The 18,718-nt window shown below is 42.1% G+C and overlaps 1 protein-coding gene across 16 annotated transcripts in view; it reads left to right on the plus strand.

Annotated features, from left to right (window-relative positions):
- The window catches only part of DLG2 (discs large MAGUK scaffold protein 2), a 1,584,089-nt gene that overhangs the window by 1,498,419 nt on the left and 66,952 nt on the right, over positions 1 to 18,718 (plus strand). For all 16 annotated transcript variants that reach the window (XM_075919430.2, XM_089775764.1, XM_089775765.1 and 13 more), the window contains 2 exons: positions 2,767 to 2,943; positions 18,309 to 18,384. In XM_075919430.2, the coding sequence (XP_075775545.1) occupies positions 2,767 to 2,943; positions 18,309 to 18,384 (253 nt within the window). The remainder of the gene's footprint in view (positions 1 to 2,766; positions 2,944 to 18,308; positions 18,385 to 18,718) is intronic.

An 18,718-nucleotide genomic window follows, 5' to 3' on the forward strand; every position in this document is an offset into this window, starting at 1 on the left:
TGCTGAAAAGCTACATAGTTCAGACTTCAACTGAGGACAGGAACCCAGTTGGCAAAGACAATTTCATTTGAACAGTATACATAGATACTACCCCTTGACGGGGGAAAGGTGACCCCATAATGACTATACTAACACATACCTGGATGATACCATATTCTATAGTTGAACATGGGAAAACCACTTACAACCTCTAACTTCCATACTCCAGTACCTCAAAGCAGCCAGTCGGATGGCAAATCCTACACATATTAATAAACAGGGAGCTTTTGTGTGTCACACAGAGAAAGATGTGGTTATAGTGTATTCAGTCTTTGGGGCCCAATTCTGTTGTGAATAACAGTCCCGCACTGAAAGAAAGGAAGGATACATTTGTATGAAAGTTGCTGTGTCAAATTCAGTATATTATTTCTGTTCATAACTTGAATTTATGCATAATCGATAGAGTACTTGAAAGTGGGGGTCCATTGTATAGACATAAAATAAGCAAAGTCCCTATCCTAAAGCGCAGATACTAATATACTTAGTTTAAAAGCTCTTTGGTGCAGGAACTTTATAGACATGAATAATCCTAAGTTAATTGCACGTTTAATAGCTTCCTAAATCAAGACCACCATTTGTTTTCTACATATCCCTGGCTATCAGTTCATGCAGACAGTGTTTTTTGCTAGGTGGTTGAAAGCCTTCAGTGTTACCAGAGCTATGATCTCCAGAACTCCAGTATGACTCTTCCTCTGGCATGTGTAGGAAAAAGGGATTCGAATCAGCACTTGCATTATTTTCTTTCAGGAATCGACATTTGCAGTGCACAGTAGCCAAGAACTGTTTCAGTCAATAAAATGTGCCCTTGATAATTCTCTTGCTTCAGATCTCTAATCTCACTTTAATTAGTGTTGTACACAACAGCTCCAATCAATGTAAGTCAGCAGCAAACATTACCATCTGTATTCATCATTAGCATTAACCAGCATGGTAATCTGCAGTTTTAGATTAATGCATGAGCACATGGGACTCTAGTGTTTGTTCAGAAACAAATACCTCTTTCTTTTCCTTCCATCATTTAGCATTTGGAATCTATCATTCCTTCTGCCTGAGAACTTTCCAAAGATGAAGCATTTCCATCACATCCATTGTAATTTGTTTCACTTGTAGAGAAGAGCATCATGTTCATTCTCTGCTTCACAAAATGATGTTGTGTGTTTGGAGATTAATTGTGGATGATTAATTTTGGATGGATTCAGGATCTATTGTGTGTAACCAATATTAGGCATTGTTGCCTGCTCTGTGGACAGGACTAGAAGGTAGTTACAGCCTTTAATATCAAGGTATATTATTATATTTAATGGCTTGTTCATAAAATGCTTTTAATACATGTGATAACTCATGGCATTCAGTAAAAGTCAGAGTTTGGCTTCCTGATGCATCATCTTCTTAAGCCAATTAGAAACAGGTTATTGGTTTAAAACTTGGCAGTGAGGATGCTGCCATTTCTCCAGATACAATTTTCTATGAATTTCTCAAGGAAAGCAAGACTTCATTCATTCCTTAGCTATCAGCATCTGCTGTTTGGATTGATGTAGTTCTTGATTGTAGGTTTATACTGCAGAGCATCAGTTGACCAACTGCTGGCCAAGAGCCCTTGAAAGACCATATATTTAATTAATTTGTTGCATTCCAGTTGGGCACTGTTTGTGCTGAGTAAGCTTTTTAAAGGATGTCTGCATCTTTACTGGGTATTTGCTTCTGCAGTAAAAGGATGGATGCAAGTGTTATCCATGCTCAAAGTGCATTGAAAACAGAAGAGACAAGTGAAATTAGCCCCACAGATCACATAACATTTAGTGAAATAATGCTAGCATTTGTATTGTCTTCACCCATCTAAGGTGAATAACTGGAGTTGAGCTAGATAAAAGAAGTCTCTACAGTAGTCACTTTTCTAAAGATGCAGGATGCACAACTCCTTAAGAGAAGATACTATTTTAAATGTATTTTCTTCCTTACATAATATCATCCAGAACAAGTGTGTGCAGCTGTTAAATGATTATGGTTGAACAGATGCAACCTAAGGCTACACAGCAACAACTGTGACAATTCATTTTTTTAAAAAAAATTCTTTTCACTAGAGGAAGTAGCCTAGAGTGTTTTAAATCTACCAATAACGCTGCTATTACCGTTCTATGCAATTGCACAACAATGGGCAACAATTATTTGTGTTAAATCCATTATAGGAAAATGTTTACTAATAAAGATTTCTATCTTTTTTTTCTAATAGTAGGAGACATAAATTAGTGCATACCCCTTTGGACCACAATAAGTTCAGAATTCTGCATTTAGGAATTATAATCAGATTTGTTTTCCACAGAAGAAGAAATATTCGTTCCATTTTATTGGGTTCTTTGAGCTGTATTGTACTAAAAGAAACCTTTCAGATTTGTTTTCCACTGGAAAAAAATGATTGCTAGATCCCACAGCTGGATTCATGGTGACAGACCCCTGCATTTACATGGAGCCCTATCAACGTCAATGAGGCGGCATGCAGATACAAACACCCTATTCACACCTCTGAAACTCTCCAATGAATGCATAAAAATTATGAAATAAAATAGGCAATAAGGTACTTTACTAATTGAGTTAAATTAGGAAGAAGTAATTCTTATGATCCCTATTGAAAGGAATCAGAGGGACTTAAAATACAAGAAACCGTGCAGTAGTAAGTGCTGGCATGATTGGTATAATTGCCTGTTTTCACACCCTTATTTTCCTTCCCAGAGCCATGTTTGACTATGACAAAAGTAAAGACAGTGGCCTTCCAAGTCAAGGACTCAGTTTCAAATTCGGAGACATCCTCCATGTTATCAACGCCTCTGATGATGAGTGGTGGCAGGCGAGGAGGGTCACTCAGGAAGGGGACAGCGAAGAGATGGGAGTTATACCCAGCAAAAGAAGGTATGTGCAGTTGTTGATTTTCTACTTCATTTGGCAACAATGTGCAAAAATTTGAGTTTTATTCAAAAAATAATGTGCACTAATCTAATAAGATATAGGCGAGAGTACAAAAAAAGAGCCATAAGAATTATTCAAGGGCTGGAAAAAGTGTCTTAAAGAACTCAATCTGTTCAGCTTATCAAAAAGAAGATCCAAAAGTGACTTGATTACGTTATATACATACCTTTTGAGCAGAACATACAGATAATAAAAGTGTCTAGCAGAGAAAGGATAATCAGAACTAGTGACTGGAAGTTAAAGCCAGACAAATAGATATTAGTTGGTACCTTTGTTGATAAGGTAGAGGTCAAAAACTGAAGAGGCATGAAGAAGAATGAATTCTGTTGAAACCAGATTTCTCTTTTGGAATATTACTTCCAACCAGATATAAACCTTCTATCCAAAGTGATTTCCATTCTAGAGTTAATAAAAATGGTTGTACATATTTGTTATAGTGATAAATTGGATCACAGGTGGCCTGCAAAGCACATGGTATTGGTCCACAGAGAACTGGCTGATCACAGCTGCTAATCCAACTATTTTTTTTGCCTTGTTAAACAAGGGAGGAGTTTTGGGGGTCTCAGGGGAGCAGCCATGTTTTCTGGGACACTACTAGCTTTTCATTCCATTTCCTAGACTATCAGGAAGTGAAGGGAAAGTACTTGAATTCTGTGCATGCCTCTCACTCCTGGCTAGTGAGCTCCCTTCAGCAGTTGGTGGTGCTCCCTGGTCATTTCCAGCCAATAGGAGCTGAGAGATTGGCTGGGTTCAGTTCCTATTGTCCGGTTGTTTCTGGCCTGAGGATTGGGTTGGGGATGGGTAGATCACATGAAGCTTCCCCCTCGCTCCAGAGAGTCACATGGAGCAGTCCTGCACTTAAAACAGTGGCTGTTGTGTGACTGAAGATCCTAGCAGGGTGGTCCATATGCTGGATCCAGTGGCTTGGTGGGCTGGATTTGGCCCGCAAAGAGGTATCTTGCCCACCCTTGATTTGGGCAGAGTGGCAAGGGGTGCAAAATGACATGCGATCACAAAGGTAATCAGGAAATAGGTTGCGTAAGGTCTCGCAAGATGTAGCTTGACTTTGTAATGATGCAGGTATAGTTACTATACAGCACGTCCCCACTATAAGTCGCCCTGGTATGCATCCATTCCACACTAAAGATGTTGATGCTTGTAGGAACTGATGCATTATAAGTCTTCCCATTCCACACTCTTAAGTCGTGCAAAAAAAAACCACCCTGTTTGCGCAAATGGAAGTCAGCTGTGTGGGGGGGGGGGAAATCCCTGCTTTCAGTTATTTCGCTATAATTCAAAGTTTTTTGGAATGTACCTTGGACTTATAGTGAGGACAACCAGTACTCTCTACCCCTCATACCACTGCATTTGCAGCAAATTGGAGATGTCTGCAAAAAACTGTAGAGCCTGCCTGCACCAATAGTTCCAAATTGAGATCACATTTTTCTCTCCAATAATTATTACTGGAAAAGACCAGCAAGTTCTGTGAGTGTACCTATATAAAAGCCTTGAAATCCAACAGTGACATCTTTCCCCTTTGTTGTTAGTCTGTGGTATAGTCAAAGGGAGAGGATCAGTGGCAGCAGTGTATTAGAGCCAGACCCATTTTACTGGCTGGCAGAGTCAGATGGTTGCATCAACTAAAGGAAGAATGTATACTAGGCTCTTTTGTCTGCAGGCATGTGGAAATCTCAAAAATATTTCTCCTCCAATTTATAAACTTTTCAAGCATCCAGTCAGGAAACCATAAAGAATAGGTAACAAATCACATTTCCGAATCAAATGACAAATAGTCAAAATACATTCTTAAAGCAAATAGGTTGTGAGTAGCCCAAAGAATATAAATGGTGTTGGCTCTGCCTACTTTGATCACTTAGGCTGTGTCTAGACTACATCCCTCTTGCAACAGAGGAATGTAAATTACACACTTCAAAATTGCAAATGAAACAGGGATTTAAATATCCCACGCTTCATTTGCATAATTGCATCATGGTGCTCTTTCGAAAAAGCACCATTTCAAAAGTAAAACTGCAATCTAGTAAAACGGCAGGCTTTTTCGAAAGATCCTGTAAACCTCATTTTTTGAAAAGTACAGGATCTTTAGATAAAGCCTGCCATTTTCAAAAGAACTGCATCTAGACCGCAGTTTTACTTTCGAAATGGTGCTTTTTCGAAAGAGCGCCATGATGCAATATGCAGATGAAGCGTGGGATATTTAAATTCCCGCTTCACTTCAAAGTGTCTAATTTACATCCCTCTGTTGAAAAAGGGATATAGCCTAGACACAGCCTTTGTCTTGGAGCTTTATCCTGGCAGTATCTACACTTTAAATCAGGAGAGGGCAATATATTTACTTACATCTCTGCAGATATGGGCAATTGTAGCTTTTGCTGGCCACGGATCATCGTTCTCAGACAGTGAGAACTACAGGAAATGGTGCAGACTAGGACACCACTTCCAGCAGCTCCCATTGGCCGGAAAGGGTGATCCACAGCCAATGAGATTGCAATTGTCTGTACCTGCGGAGGTGCAGGTAAATATAGCAATAGTGTCCGGCCAGGAGCTAACACTGTCAAATTGGATCCAGCCCTTTAGCTGATATTTACCCACTACTGCTCTAAATCTACATTCACAAACTGTCTAGGCAATTGAGGATTTCCACTCTTGCTTTTGAATCTCCAAAGGACCTATCCTTTGATGATGTGGTTTACAAAGCACCACTCATTCCTTATGGAATCCCTCTCATTTTTAAAAAGCATTTTAAAGTGCCCTCTATCACCTCTCCAAAAAAAAATACCCCAAAACAATTTCTGTAGAATCATCACAATTGGCCCTATATTTCCCAAAGTTCCTTTCAATTCCTTTTTTTTCCTGCACTTGTGTCCCCTCATTTTGTATTTTGTGAGGGTATAATGTTATTCTGTTACGTTCTGAGCACTTTGACCCTTCTGATCATGTAAGTTGACCTCCTGTGTAATTAACATATTAGCTATAACAGAGAACAATAGAAAATAACCTTTATGCACTACTGAAGCCATTATCATGTTCCATAATAGTTCTTTACTCTAGTATATACTCTGGGAGCAATCAACATAATTAAGTTCTTACTTAGGGAACTGTCTATGATAATCACCCTCCAAGTGCCTGATTTACCATTTTTTCTACATTTTTGGAACAGAGCCATTCAAACAGGCACATTAAAGCATGAGCAAATAAGAAATGTCCAGTGCTAAATCAAGGCTTAGTTTTCTTTTCCCTATTATAATGGATGTGGTAGACCATAAAAGGATGTAATTTATAGCTACTAGAGAATCACTGTTCATTACTCACTCTGGGATGTTGTGTAGGCTTTCAGCTCTTAACTGTCAATCAATTACATGGAGTTAAGGTTTGTTATTTTACTCACAACTGAGAAGCTCTCCTTTAAGAGCAAACTTGGATCCTGTAGCACTGTCCAACAGAGACAGGCAGTTTAATTCTGTACTGAACAATGAGGGTACCGTAGCTCTTGCCCGCCTATGTCTGTCTCATTCAGGGTCTGATCCTGTGAATTGATTAGATCTTTTAACTGCCATTGACTCCAGAAGAAATTGAAGGAGGGCTGCTTAATGCCTCGCAGCATTTGGTTGGGTTCTTAACTTATGATGGCTTTGGCTTTAAAGGAAGCAGTTTACTAATTCCTAAACGCAAAGGCTGTGTCTACATTGGCACCCCTTTCCGGAAAAGGGATGCTAATGTAGACTTCGGAATAGCAAAATCCACAGGGGATTGAAAGTAGGAATAAGAGATCCTCCGGAAAAGGGCTTATTTTCCGGAGAATCACGTCTAGACTGGCGCTTTTCTCCGGCTTATCCCCAAGCTGGAAAAAAGCGGCAGCCATGTAAATGCAAATGCCGCGGGGAATATTTAAATCCCCCGCAGATTTTGCTATTCCGAAGTCTACATTAGCATCCCTTTTCCGGAAAGGGGTGCCAATGTAGACACAGCCAAAGCGTCTTCTATTTTGGCCAGAGGTCCAGAAATTCTCTTAGATACCAAGTTCTTGTCATCATGAAGGCGTATGTTTCTAATTATAGTTATAATGTACCCTCATGCGGGGTAAGTGAGTAGTGTGGCCCTTTTGTGGTAATGTGATGTCACTTTGACACTGATGACTTAGGTTCAGTGAAAGAGACCGTGAACCAGTTTTTAACCTGTTTCAATGCTAGAGTGATCATCAGTCAGGAACTATTATTCTTTAACATGCCAGAATGAAACACTGTGCGCCACACTGCTTTACACCCACATGAACCTCCATCAAAATTAATCCTAAACAAGAGGGTAGAGTAACATCAGTAGACAGAGGTTACATGATTATTTATCTCAGACTCTGGAACTGATTCAGTCTCACATAGTATCAATCAGCCCAGAATTTGGCTTAAGGGTATGTTTAAAATATTAGAGTTAAATCAATTATGAATCTTGTTGGACTCCAGGTTATAATTTCTCTTATACAACTAGTGCGATAGATTACTTCATTTTACGTGGAAATGGTCACTTTAGGGACTAACAAAAAATATAGATAGTATCACAAGCTTGGAAGAAGTTGGTTGTGCTTATGAACACTCATGATAGTATTTATATTTTTTGTTAGTCTCTAAGGCCGTGGTCCCCAACACGGTGCCCGTGGGTGCCCGCCAGGTGCTCGGGGCTGGCCTGGCCCCGGGCACATGGCGCACGGGCGCTTGCGGGGAGAGCGCGCTTGGCGGGGGGAGCGCCGGGCACGCGGCACTCGGCGGGGGGGAGCGCCGGCCCCGGGCGCGCGGCACTCGGCGGGAGGGGGGGAGCGCCGGCTCCGGGCACTCGGTGGGAGCGCCGGCTCCGGGCGCTCGGCACTCGGCGAGGGGGAGGGGGAGCGCCGGCTCCGGACGCTTGGCACTCGGCGGGAGGGAGGGGGAGCGCCGGCTCCGGGCGCGCGGCACTCGGCGGGAGGGTGGGAGCGCCGGCTCCGGGCACTCGGGGGGAGCGCCAGCTCCGGGCGCTCGGCACTCGGCGGGGGGGACGGGGAGCACCGGCTCCGGGCGCGCGGCCCTTGGAGGGGGCCCCGCTCCCGGGCGCGTGGATGGGGGGGGCGCCCGGCGGGCAAACGGCCACGCCCCCTGGCGCCCGACAACCTAAAAAGGTTGGGGACCACTGCTCTAAGGTGCTATAGGACCACTTGTTGTTTTAAAAAAAATGTTAAGTTACAGACTAACATGGCTACCCCTCTGAGAATTTGATTTAGAATACCAGTTGGAATGAATCTTGGACACATCACTGTTTGATCATGAGAACTGCTGCGTACCTTGTGAAGTCTCATACTAATGGGATAAGCACGGTGAGTGTAGTTTCTATTAAGGACAATAGCCATAATCAGAGAAGTATAGAGAAGCACTCACTCTCTGAGTATGAGCTGCATGAATTCACACTAAGCATCCAAAATGGCAATTAATTTAGTGTTCTTAACTTAATACAGATCATGTAATTGTATCTAGCCCTGGACTTGTCACCAGTCCCACTGCTGCTACCAAGTGAAGAAGAGCTTCACTTGGTATTTCAAAAGAAGCAGGATTAATTCACCCTAAAACATCTTTTCTTTTAAATGTATCCAGCCACAAAACAGTCTATCAGATTTGAAGTCATTCTGAGAAGACCATTTTCAAATACATATGACAGTAGGGGGAGGGTGCTATGCAAATTATGTGTGTATTTTACAGAACAAATGTTTAAAGTGAGATCAGACTGTCGTGCTATTCTCAAATGTACAAAGCTTGCAAGGCACAATTTATTTATTTATTTTTAGATTCTAAAGGGCAAAAGATTAAAAAACACAAAAAAGTCTTTCATAAATATATTTCAAGGACAAGGAACCATAGTTTTGCCCATTGCAAAAATCCTTGTGGGTAAAAAGGCATCTTCAATTTGTTATTCCGCCTGACTTGTTAGGAGGACATGTTTATCCACTCAACTGGGTTTTACATATAATGGTTCTCTTCTAAATTAGCTACCTTTTAAAAATCCCTTAAGATTTTAATCCCACAAAGATAAAGCTTTTTAAAATAGCATGGTCTTGTTAGCTTTATCTGAAGTGAGTTACTTGAGCACAGTTGCTAATCTAATGGAAAAAGATAAATATAGACTAAAATTAATATGCACATGTTGATAGCCCTCTCCTTATTCTTTTTCAAGCAGGAGGAACATCAAGTAGGAATAAGAATGTACTCTGAGTTTGGGAAAGCACAGACCACAAGCTTCATTGAAGTGGCTTTGCTTGCAGGAGACATTTTTATATAAATTGAACTTTATTAATGTTTTAAAATTTTAAATAAAATTAGCTTACACAAAGGCCATTAACCAACAAGCTATCTTCATGGGAATGTGGCAAGTTAATTATTTTGGTTACAGTTCACAAAGTTTTAATATTGGAACAGGTTAAAAGCACGCTGGGAGGGGGGGACTGTTGCTGGCACATGTCCCAGGACTCCCACTATTGCTGAAGGAGGAACCAGACAGTGGCATGCAACCTGAGACTTCTGCTAGTGCTGAGAGGGTCAGCAGGGCTGGCAGACACCATAGTCAACTCCGCACAGCTCCCCAGAAGCAGACACGTGTCTCTGCAGCTCCCAGAGGGAGGGGTGGCCAGCAGGGCTTCTCCAGGTGCTACCCCTACTACAAGCTCCAACTCTGCAGCTCCCATTGGATAGGAAACACAGCCAATGGGACTTGCAGGGGGCAGTGCTCGTGGAAGGAGCAGCATGCAAAGGAGTCCTCATGGTTTTCCCTTCCCCAAGAAGCTGCAGGAACATGACACTTCTGGGGAGCTTCTCAAGGTAAGGGTTGCCCCATATCCCACCCCTCCGAACTAGTCCAGATCCCCCTCCCACACTCAAATTGCCCCAGTGGTGGCCAGTTTGGCTGGTAGGGTGGCCAACTGTCTAACTACACAAAGCCAAAGACCTTTATCCTGCACACTGCCCCACCACTTCCCTGAGCCCATGTCTAGTTTCTTCTCTCAGGCCCCCTGCCCCACTCACTCTATTTTCACCCCTCCTTCACTCATTCTCCTTCCAAGCTATGCCTTTTCCTATCCTATATCTTTTTTATATATTTTAGTAGGAATTCTAGTAATGCAAGGTCTGCAGGATATAATTTGCCCTGTATGAGTTGGCTTTAGTGGAATAAGTTAAGGGTTAATATATCTTCTAGAAATTATTTGTTCCTAATATTTCTTTTTTAGAAATTCTGAAAGACCCTGTGGCAGAATTGTCAGTTGGATCAGTACTCCTTGTGAGCTTGTGATATCTATCTAAATAAGACGAGAATCTGCCAGACCCAGCTAACCATCCTCTTGAATTAAGGAAGCAGGCCTTGTTGCACTTACTCGCAAAACTCCCACTTTTTCCATGCCTGGGACCAGATCCAAGGCGGTAGAAGGTGGTTTCATTCATGCATATTCAAAAGATGTCCCAATACCATCATCCAATCAAGTATGTGTACCCACAAAATCTTAGGGTGCAGAACTCCAACTTTGGAGGGGCAGTAATGATGCAAAAGGAGAGAGAAAAGCTGTGAGAGAAGAAAGCTTGGGGCTTCCACTTCAAGTATTTCTTCCTGTAAACTCTTGCATTACTAACATTCCTACTAAAATACATGAAGAAGACATAGGATAGGAAAAGGTATAGCTTGGGAGGCTCCAGGAGGTGCAGGCTCTGGGAGAGAGTTTGGGTGTGGAAGGGAGTTTCAGTGCAGGAGGTCATGAAGGGTGCAAACTCTGGGAATGTGTTTGCATGTTGGAGAGGGTGTGGGCTGTGGTCTGGGGAAGAGAGTTGAGTTGTGGGAGGGGGTGAAGGGAACAGCTCTTATCTTGGAAGTCTCCAAAAACAAGCAGCACATCCCTCTGAGAGCAGCTCCTAGGAATAGGGGTCAGAGGTCTCTATGCACTCCAGTGCCCGTAGGCACTCTTCCCATCATTCCCATTGGCTGCAGTTCCCAACCAATAAGAGCTGTGGAGTCTGCACTGAGGATCAGAGCAGTGCACGGTAACTCTTTGCCCCACCAGGGACCACAGGGATGGCACAACCTGATTCTGGGAGGGGCATGGAACCAAAGCAGTTAAGGAAGCCTGCCTTAGCCTTGCTCCCTGATTGTCTCGGGCAGCCCCAGAGACAGCCACATTGGCTGCTGCAGAAGTCATGGAGGTCATGGAAAATCATGGAATGTGACTTCCATGACCAACATGCCACCTTACTTAAGGTCAAAATCAGACCTTACATGAATGCTTGCAATTTGCATGGAAGTCTCTGGACCAAATTGAGAAGTTGTGGAGAACTTATGCATTTGGTGTGGTAAATTGTTCTGAAAATGGGAGAAAATAATAAAACATGTTTGTACTAATCTGACAGTCAGTGGGTGGGCAAAACTCACAACCAGTGGGAAATTAGTCTTTTTCCTTCTGCCTTACTCTAACAGAAGGGTGTAAGTTAAAACAAGTTCTGTCAAACATATATTTTATTTTGTACTTTTCTAGGGTATGTCTAGACTACATGTCTCTGCCAGCAGAGACATGTAAATTAGACATACCAACATAGTCAATGAGGCAGGGATTTAAATATCCCCCGCTTCATTAAAATTAAAATGGCCGCTGCGTTGTGCCGGCTCAACTGATCATCACCACAACGCGGCAGTCAAGACGGGTATCGGTCAGGAAGGAAATCCTTTGTCGACCGATCCCTTATGCCTTGTGAAACGAGGTTTACAGGATTGGTCGGCAAAGGGTTTCCTTGCCGACCGATCCCTGTCTTGACTGCCGTGTTGTGCCGACAATCAGCTGAGCCGGTACAACGCAGCAGCCATTTTTATTTTAATGATGCTGGGGATATTTAAACAATGAAGCTTTGTTGACTATGTCGGTATGTCCAATTTACATGCCTCTGCCAGCAGAGGCATGTAGTCTAGACATACCCCTGTATATTAACTTTTCTTACTACACTTTCACTATGCTTATTCTGCAAACCAGCTGAATGCTACATCAATACAAATTAAGCAACTCCACCCATTTGTACTTGGTTTCACATCCCAAGATGTAATTTACACCTCCATTTACATCACAGATGAGTATGGCTATGAAAATTTAAAGCTCATCTTGCCTGTTATTTTACATCTCCAATAAGAAAACTAATCTGTCATTTTATAAATGTATGGGTACATCTAGCATTAACATGCGCAACTTCAGCTACATTAATTGCATAGCTGAAGTCAAAATACCTGAACTCAGCTTTTGGCACTGTTTACACATCAGGAAGTCAAAGGAAAAACACTCTTCCTTCCACTTCCCTTACTCCACGAGAGTTACAGAAGTCGGAGTAAGAAGCCCGTTATTTTGAAATTATTGGCTTGCTGTGTAGACGCTCACACCATTCTAAGCATGCAATATAGGCATAGCTTATTAATAAACTTTTCAACAATTCATTAACCATCCACTTACAGAATATGAATACATTCTTCTTTTGTATGGCTTAGAGCAACAATGTTAGATCCCCAAGTTTAGGTTAGTGATCCAGTTGTTTGCTCCGGGTGATGTGGACTGAATAGCAGTGATTCCACCAACCCATGATTACTTGGATCATTGATTGACAAGGTGTTTCATAATTTTATGTATCCCATAATTATAGGATATTGTTTTCAGAAAGATTATTTTTTTCATGGGATAATTTTGCTGGTTTTCAGGAGGAGGCAATTCTTCCATATATGGTCAACTCTAATAATTGGTCAGTGCACCTGTGGTCTGATTGGAAGCCCATTTGCTTGTCCGGTAACATTGCTTTTACAAGCCGCCTAATCCTTCATGTAAGGTGGATCTCTGTATAATTTCTTTGTGTTTCCAGTTTACTCCTAAGAGTTAGGGTAAAATTAAGTGCATATGTCCCATTTCTAGGATGCAGTTTAAGTACTAAGCAGTCTAAGTGTTGGTTGAAAGTTCAATAGATTTCAAATTTATCAATTTTTATATAATTTATTAGTATTCTTATGCTCAGAATTCATTTTAGGCACCTTTGAAAATTTTACTTGTAGCTCCCTTTTCATTGGCAAGCAGATACGTCTATGTAAACCGGGATAACTCCACTGTAGCATTATTCAAGATTTACTCTGCTGTGACTGAAGTAATAGTGATAGAAATGTAGCCGTGTTAGTCTGGGGTAGCTGAAGCAAAATGCAGGACAATGTAACACTTTAAAGACTAACAAGATGGTTTATTAGATGATGAGCTTTCGTGGGCCAGACCCACTTCCTCAGATCAAATAGTAAAAGAAAATAGTCACAACCATATATACCAAAGGATATAATTTAAAAAAATGAACACATATGAAAAGGACAAATCACATTTCAGAACAGGAGGGGGATGCAGGGGGGGGGGGAAGGAAGGAAGGTAAGTGTCTGTGAATTGATGATATTAGAGGTGGGGAGAGTGGGATGTCTGTGAGCTAATGGTATTAGAGGTGATAATTGGGGAAGCTATCTTGGTAATGGGTAAGATAGTTTGAGTATTTGTTCATTCCTTCCCGGAGAGTGTCGAATTCATGAACATTTATAAATGGTCTTAATTAATGTGTCTGGACTATTAATGGCAGTTCACTACATTTATTATTTACATACCTTTCAAAGCAATTTAGATTGTTTATAGTATATATTTGTCTGGATTGCCTACAAATAGCAGTGCGATGCATGCAGGATTACTAGAGTCAGTCTGAGGCATTACATGAACCAAATCTGTTTTTGTGGCTTATTTTCAAGTTTCTCTGTGCAATGAATCAGAAATAAAATTCAAAGCAGGCACTTTAAAAGGTTAGGAAAGATAGGAATAAGAATTAATATTAATACAGATTAAAAATTAGAAAGCTGTGTTCAGCTCTGAGCTAATAATTTTCTCAACAGACATCCCTCCTATTTAGGAGATTACACAGCCTCAGGTCTTCATTTTTTACCCATTCTGTCATGGGACTTCATCCTTACTTTAAAATGTAAGGCTGTTCCTTTGGCTATGATATAATAGATTTCATCTGAAGAATGCATTTCAGCTGTTTCCATATGAACTCTCCACATTTACATAGAAACCTTAATTCCAAAATCTGACAGTAACTATAGTAACCTGAATTTCAGTGTTTTGCAGGGGGAAAAAACATAGCCTGTTCAGAGAGAAGAAAGAATGTTGTGTTAATTATTAAATTATGAAAAAACTAGACTGCATATGTTTATTAAATCAACCAAGTATGATTGCTATTCAAAAACTAGTATAGGTCAGAAAAGTTGGAGAGTAGATTTGTAGGCTAACTTTGCAATATTGTTTTCACCAGATCTACTGGTTCAGCAACACTGGGACCTGACCAGTCCTGAACAAGGGAGTTTGCCAGAGCAGGGGAAGTCAATGCTGGCCTCCCTTCCCCTGGCCTGGCAAGGCTCCTGGCCCCACTACCAGCTGTACAGACAGAGACTCCAGACCCTGGCAGGACTGCCAGCCCTGCTATCACTAGCCCCATGTGGCTCCTGGCCCCACCTGGGCTGCAAACCCAGCTGGGTGCTGTCCCTTCTGCCACTGCCCTAGTAGGGCTGCTGACCCCACTTTTGCCGGTCTTGCTGCTGCTGGCCATTCAGAGCTCCCAGCCGCAAGTTCACCCACTGCCTCACCCTCCCAGCTGCCAGGATTCTCAGGTCCGGGAACTTCTGCAGTCCTGCCAAATCACAGATGTTGCCAGATCAGAGAGTTCAACCAGTAGAGCAATTAAGTATTTTGAACAGATAGAATTACAGTAGACTTCCGATAATCCAGCACCTTTGGGACCTAGGTGGTGCCGGATTATCAGATATGCTGGAGTATCGGGAGGTACTCCGGTGGGGGGCTGTGAGGGGTCTGCCGGGACCCACACTGCATCCGGGGGGTGGGCGGGAACGGCGCAGCGAGGGGTGAACCCTCCGCCATTTTGCAGGAAGGCGGGGGAAGCCCCATGCCGCTGCCGAGAGGGCTCCCCACCCTCCAGATTACAGTAGTTATCGCAGAGCAGGGAGGTAAGGGGTGGTGCTGCGGGACCAACCTGGCAGCACCCCAGCTGCTCTGCTCTGCAGCTTCCCCAAGTCCGCCACTCGTCAGTTTCAGCAGCGGCAGCGGCCGACTTGGGGATGCAGAGCAGAGCAGCTGAGATGCTGCTGGGTTGGTCCCACAGCACTGCTCCTCGCCCCCCTGCTCGGCGCCCGGCAGCACCCCAGCTGCTCTGCTCTGCACCGCTTCCCCAAGTCCTCCACTGCTGAAACTGACGAGTGGCAGACTTGGGGAAGCTGCGGAGCAGAGCAGTTGGTGTGCTGCCGGGCACCGAGCAGGGGGGTGAGGGGCAGCGCTGCGGGACCTACCGGGCAGCACCCCAGCTGCTCTGCTCTGCCACTTCCCCAAGTCCGCCTCATCAGTTTCAGCAGCAATGGACTTGGGGAAGTGGCGCGGTGTGGAGCAGAGTATAATCCCCTTCCCCTCTCCTTCCCTTCCCTTTCCCAGCTGCGAGCGCCCATGGGGCTCACAGCAGCTCCAATTGTCTGGCTGGCTGGAGCACTTCTAGGTTCCAGTTGATGTCAGACTATCAGGAGTGCCGGACCACTGGATGCCGGACAATTGGAGTTTTACTGTATATTTTCCATTATAAATGGATGATCATATTTGTGTGTCTCAATAAGTACACTCTCCTGATAGTTTTTCAAGAGTGCTAAATAACATCTGTTGCAGTAATGCCCACATCAATGAATGGGAGGAAGGACTGACCAGCCCTTACCTTTTTTCTTGCTTTTTGGGGGATTTTTTTTTCCTGCACATATTTTATTTTGTTTACTTTTATTGCTATATCTCTTTCTTGCTTTAGATTTCCTGTCATTTAAGTCAGGGGTGGGGAACCTAAGGTCCAGGGGACAGATATTGGCCCCTGGCTTGCCTGGATTTAGCCAAAAAAGGCTCCACACCCCTGATTTAAGAATTCTGTAGTTGCAGTACTCAAGAGTGCACTTTCTAAAACATCAGATACTTATTGTAATGCATATTTAATTGCATGCTTTTCAAATTCTCAGAGATTCATATGATATTGTTTTCAATATAATATTATGTGTTGTATATAGGGTTGTTGTAGATATAGATCTTGTTGTTGTTATAGTAACTGGGTTAGGTCAGTAGGGGTCAGCTCCGCTGGTTTGGGCTGGTTCCAGTTAGTTCTGTGTTATGAAATAAATTAACACTTGCAGCTGCTTCCAGCGATTTCTTTTTAAACTCTGGAACTCCAAACAGTATAACAATGAACTTTAAATTTTAATCACTGTTTCATTAAAAATATTGTTATTCCACTCAATGATGGAAACCAAATGTATGGACTCAGAGTTTAAGACCAAAGGGGATCATTAGATCATCTTGTTTGACTTCCTGTACATCACAGACCACTGAAATCTCACCCAATTAAACCCCTATCTGTGCCAGTAACTTGTGTTTGGTTAAAACATAACTTCCAAATAAGCATATAGTCTTGATCTGAAGATATCAAGAGATGTAGAATACACCAATTTCTGTAGTTTGTTCCAATGCTTATTCAAACTCACTGCTAAATATGTGTGCCTAAATTTCCTATTTGAATTTATTTTATTTCAACTTTCAACTATGAGGGGTTTTAATGCCTTTTTCTACTAGATTAAAGAGCCTTTTAATACCTGATATTTTCTCCGCGTGAAGGTACTTAAACACGGCAATAAAATAATCTCTGAATCTTCTTTGAGGACTTGCTGTAAGGCATTTTGTTCAGCCCTCAAACTGTGCTGGGGATCTTTTCTTTACCCTCTCCAGTTTTTCAGCATCTTTTATAACCAAACCCATATCCTGTATCTAATATCTGCACTGCCAATGTGCCAACGTTCTAATATGCTGAGAGATGCCCCCAGACCAGCTCCTCATCAGGCCCTGTCTCACTCAAGGCCCCACCACCACCTTGCCTCTTCCTGTTGCTGCTCCACCCCAAACCCACCTCTTTCCACCCTGTTCTGCCCCCTCCCCTAAGCACACCCTGCTCTTGCTTCATCTCTCTGTCCCCCCAGCACCTGCTGGACACCCACTGAACATCCGATCTATAGAGGAGGCATTGGGAGGGAAAGAAGGAGGGTGATGAGCTGATAATGAGACCACCAGCCATCAGAAAGGACTGGTGGCTGGGGGAGGCACTGTTATGGGAGCTGCCAATGAGTGATCAGCATCGACCATTTTTTAACATGGATGCTCCAGGGCTAGAGCATTCAAAGTCAGGGCCTGTGCCATGCTTAGCCATCTGCTAAATCCACTGCAATCCTGAAGTATCAAATCTCATGAGCTCCCTCGATATTTGTTTTCAGTAATCAAATACTTCAGCTAATATTGAATCAAACAGGAGAAAACGTGCATTTTTCACATCACTCATCTGCTTGTGCTTAATCATGTTTGTGGAGGGCAATGTTCATAAGGTGGATGTAAGTCCAATTCGTAATGTGTTTTAGTGGCTATGTCCTGTCTGCAAGCATTATAAATTTCCACAGAAATACTGTTGGAGGTGAGCTGGTACATTATAAAGCAATTTACAACCACAAGCAAAATTTCTCTGCACTTGAAAAGGAATATAATTTAACATACAGCATCCATATATATTTCAGATGAGAATTTTTAAACTAATATTTCAAGTGGGTTTGTAAACAGTAAATTCATGCTTAAAGATATTCAAAATTATTTTCCAAGGGTAGAATTTTTAAAAGCACTCAAGTGATTTAGGAGTCTAAATCCCATATTCAAAAATCACTTTGGCACTTAGGGCCAGATTTTTAAATGTAATTAGCACATTCAGTGACCACTGAAAATCTGGCCCTTAGTCTAATTGAAAATCAGTGAGAGTTAGACCTGTAAGTGCCTAACTAACTTTTGAAAATAGGACTTAGATGCCTTTGAAAAATATACCCAATATCTATTTGTGTTGGGAAACAAAACTGAGTCACTGATGGAAAGAGTAGTTTAGGACTCAGGACTCCAGGGCTCTAGTCAGATAGATCTCTGCCACTGAATTTTTCTGATTGTTGGAAAGCAATTTGACCACTGTGTATCTTAGTTTACCCATTTATAAAATGGGAACAATAATAATAGTAGTGCTATAAGATTAAGTGTCTAGATTGTGCTTTTTGAGATCCTTGGGTGAAAGTTGTAATATAAATACAAAATATAATTCTCATGTGATGGTTTATTTTTCTTTCATTTTCTTCAGGGTTGAAAGAAAGGAGCGGGCACGTTTGAAGACTGTGAAGTTTAATGCGAAACCTGGTGTGATTGATGCAAAAGGGGTATGTAAAAGAGAAACCTACTAAACATAACTTCTTTGTTGTCAAAGAGTGAAATGAAATTGCTTTGTATGTTTTAAAGTTGAGCATATTGTGGCAACACAAGAAGGAGAAGGAGATTGTTTTAGTTAAGGTTTGGAATATGGTGAAAGGTGAAAAGTATGACATGATCTGCTAAATAATTATTATCCTTTTGTAGTCTAGTATTAGTTGACATTGCCTTCTAACAGGGAGATATTAAGAAAAGAAATAGCATTCTTTGTTATTGATGGGATTTAGTTAAGTATTGGCTTGGGAGAGGAAGACTTTCAAAATTTATTGGCATGTATGTTTGTTT

This window comes from Pelodiscus sinensis, chromosome 1, assembly GCF_052426305.1.
Source record: "Pelodiscus sinensis isolate ZL-2025 chromosome 1, ASM5242630v1, whole genome shotgun sequence".
Lineage (NCBI taxonomy): Eukaryota > Metazoa > Chordata > Testudines > Trionychidae > Pelodiscus > Pelodiscus sinensis.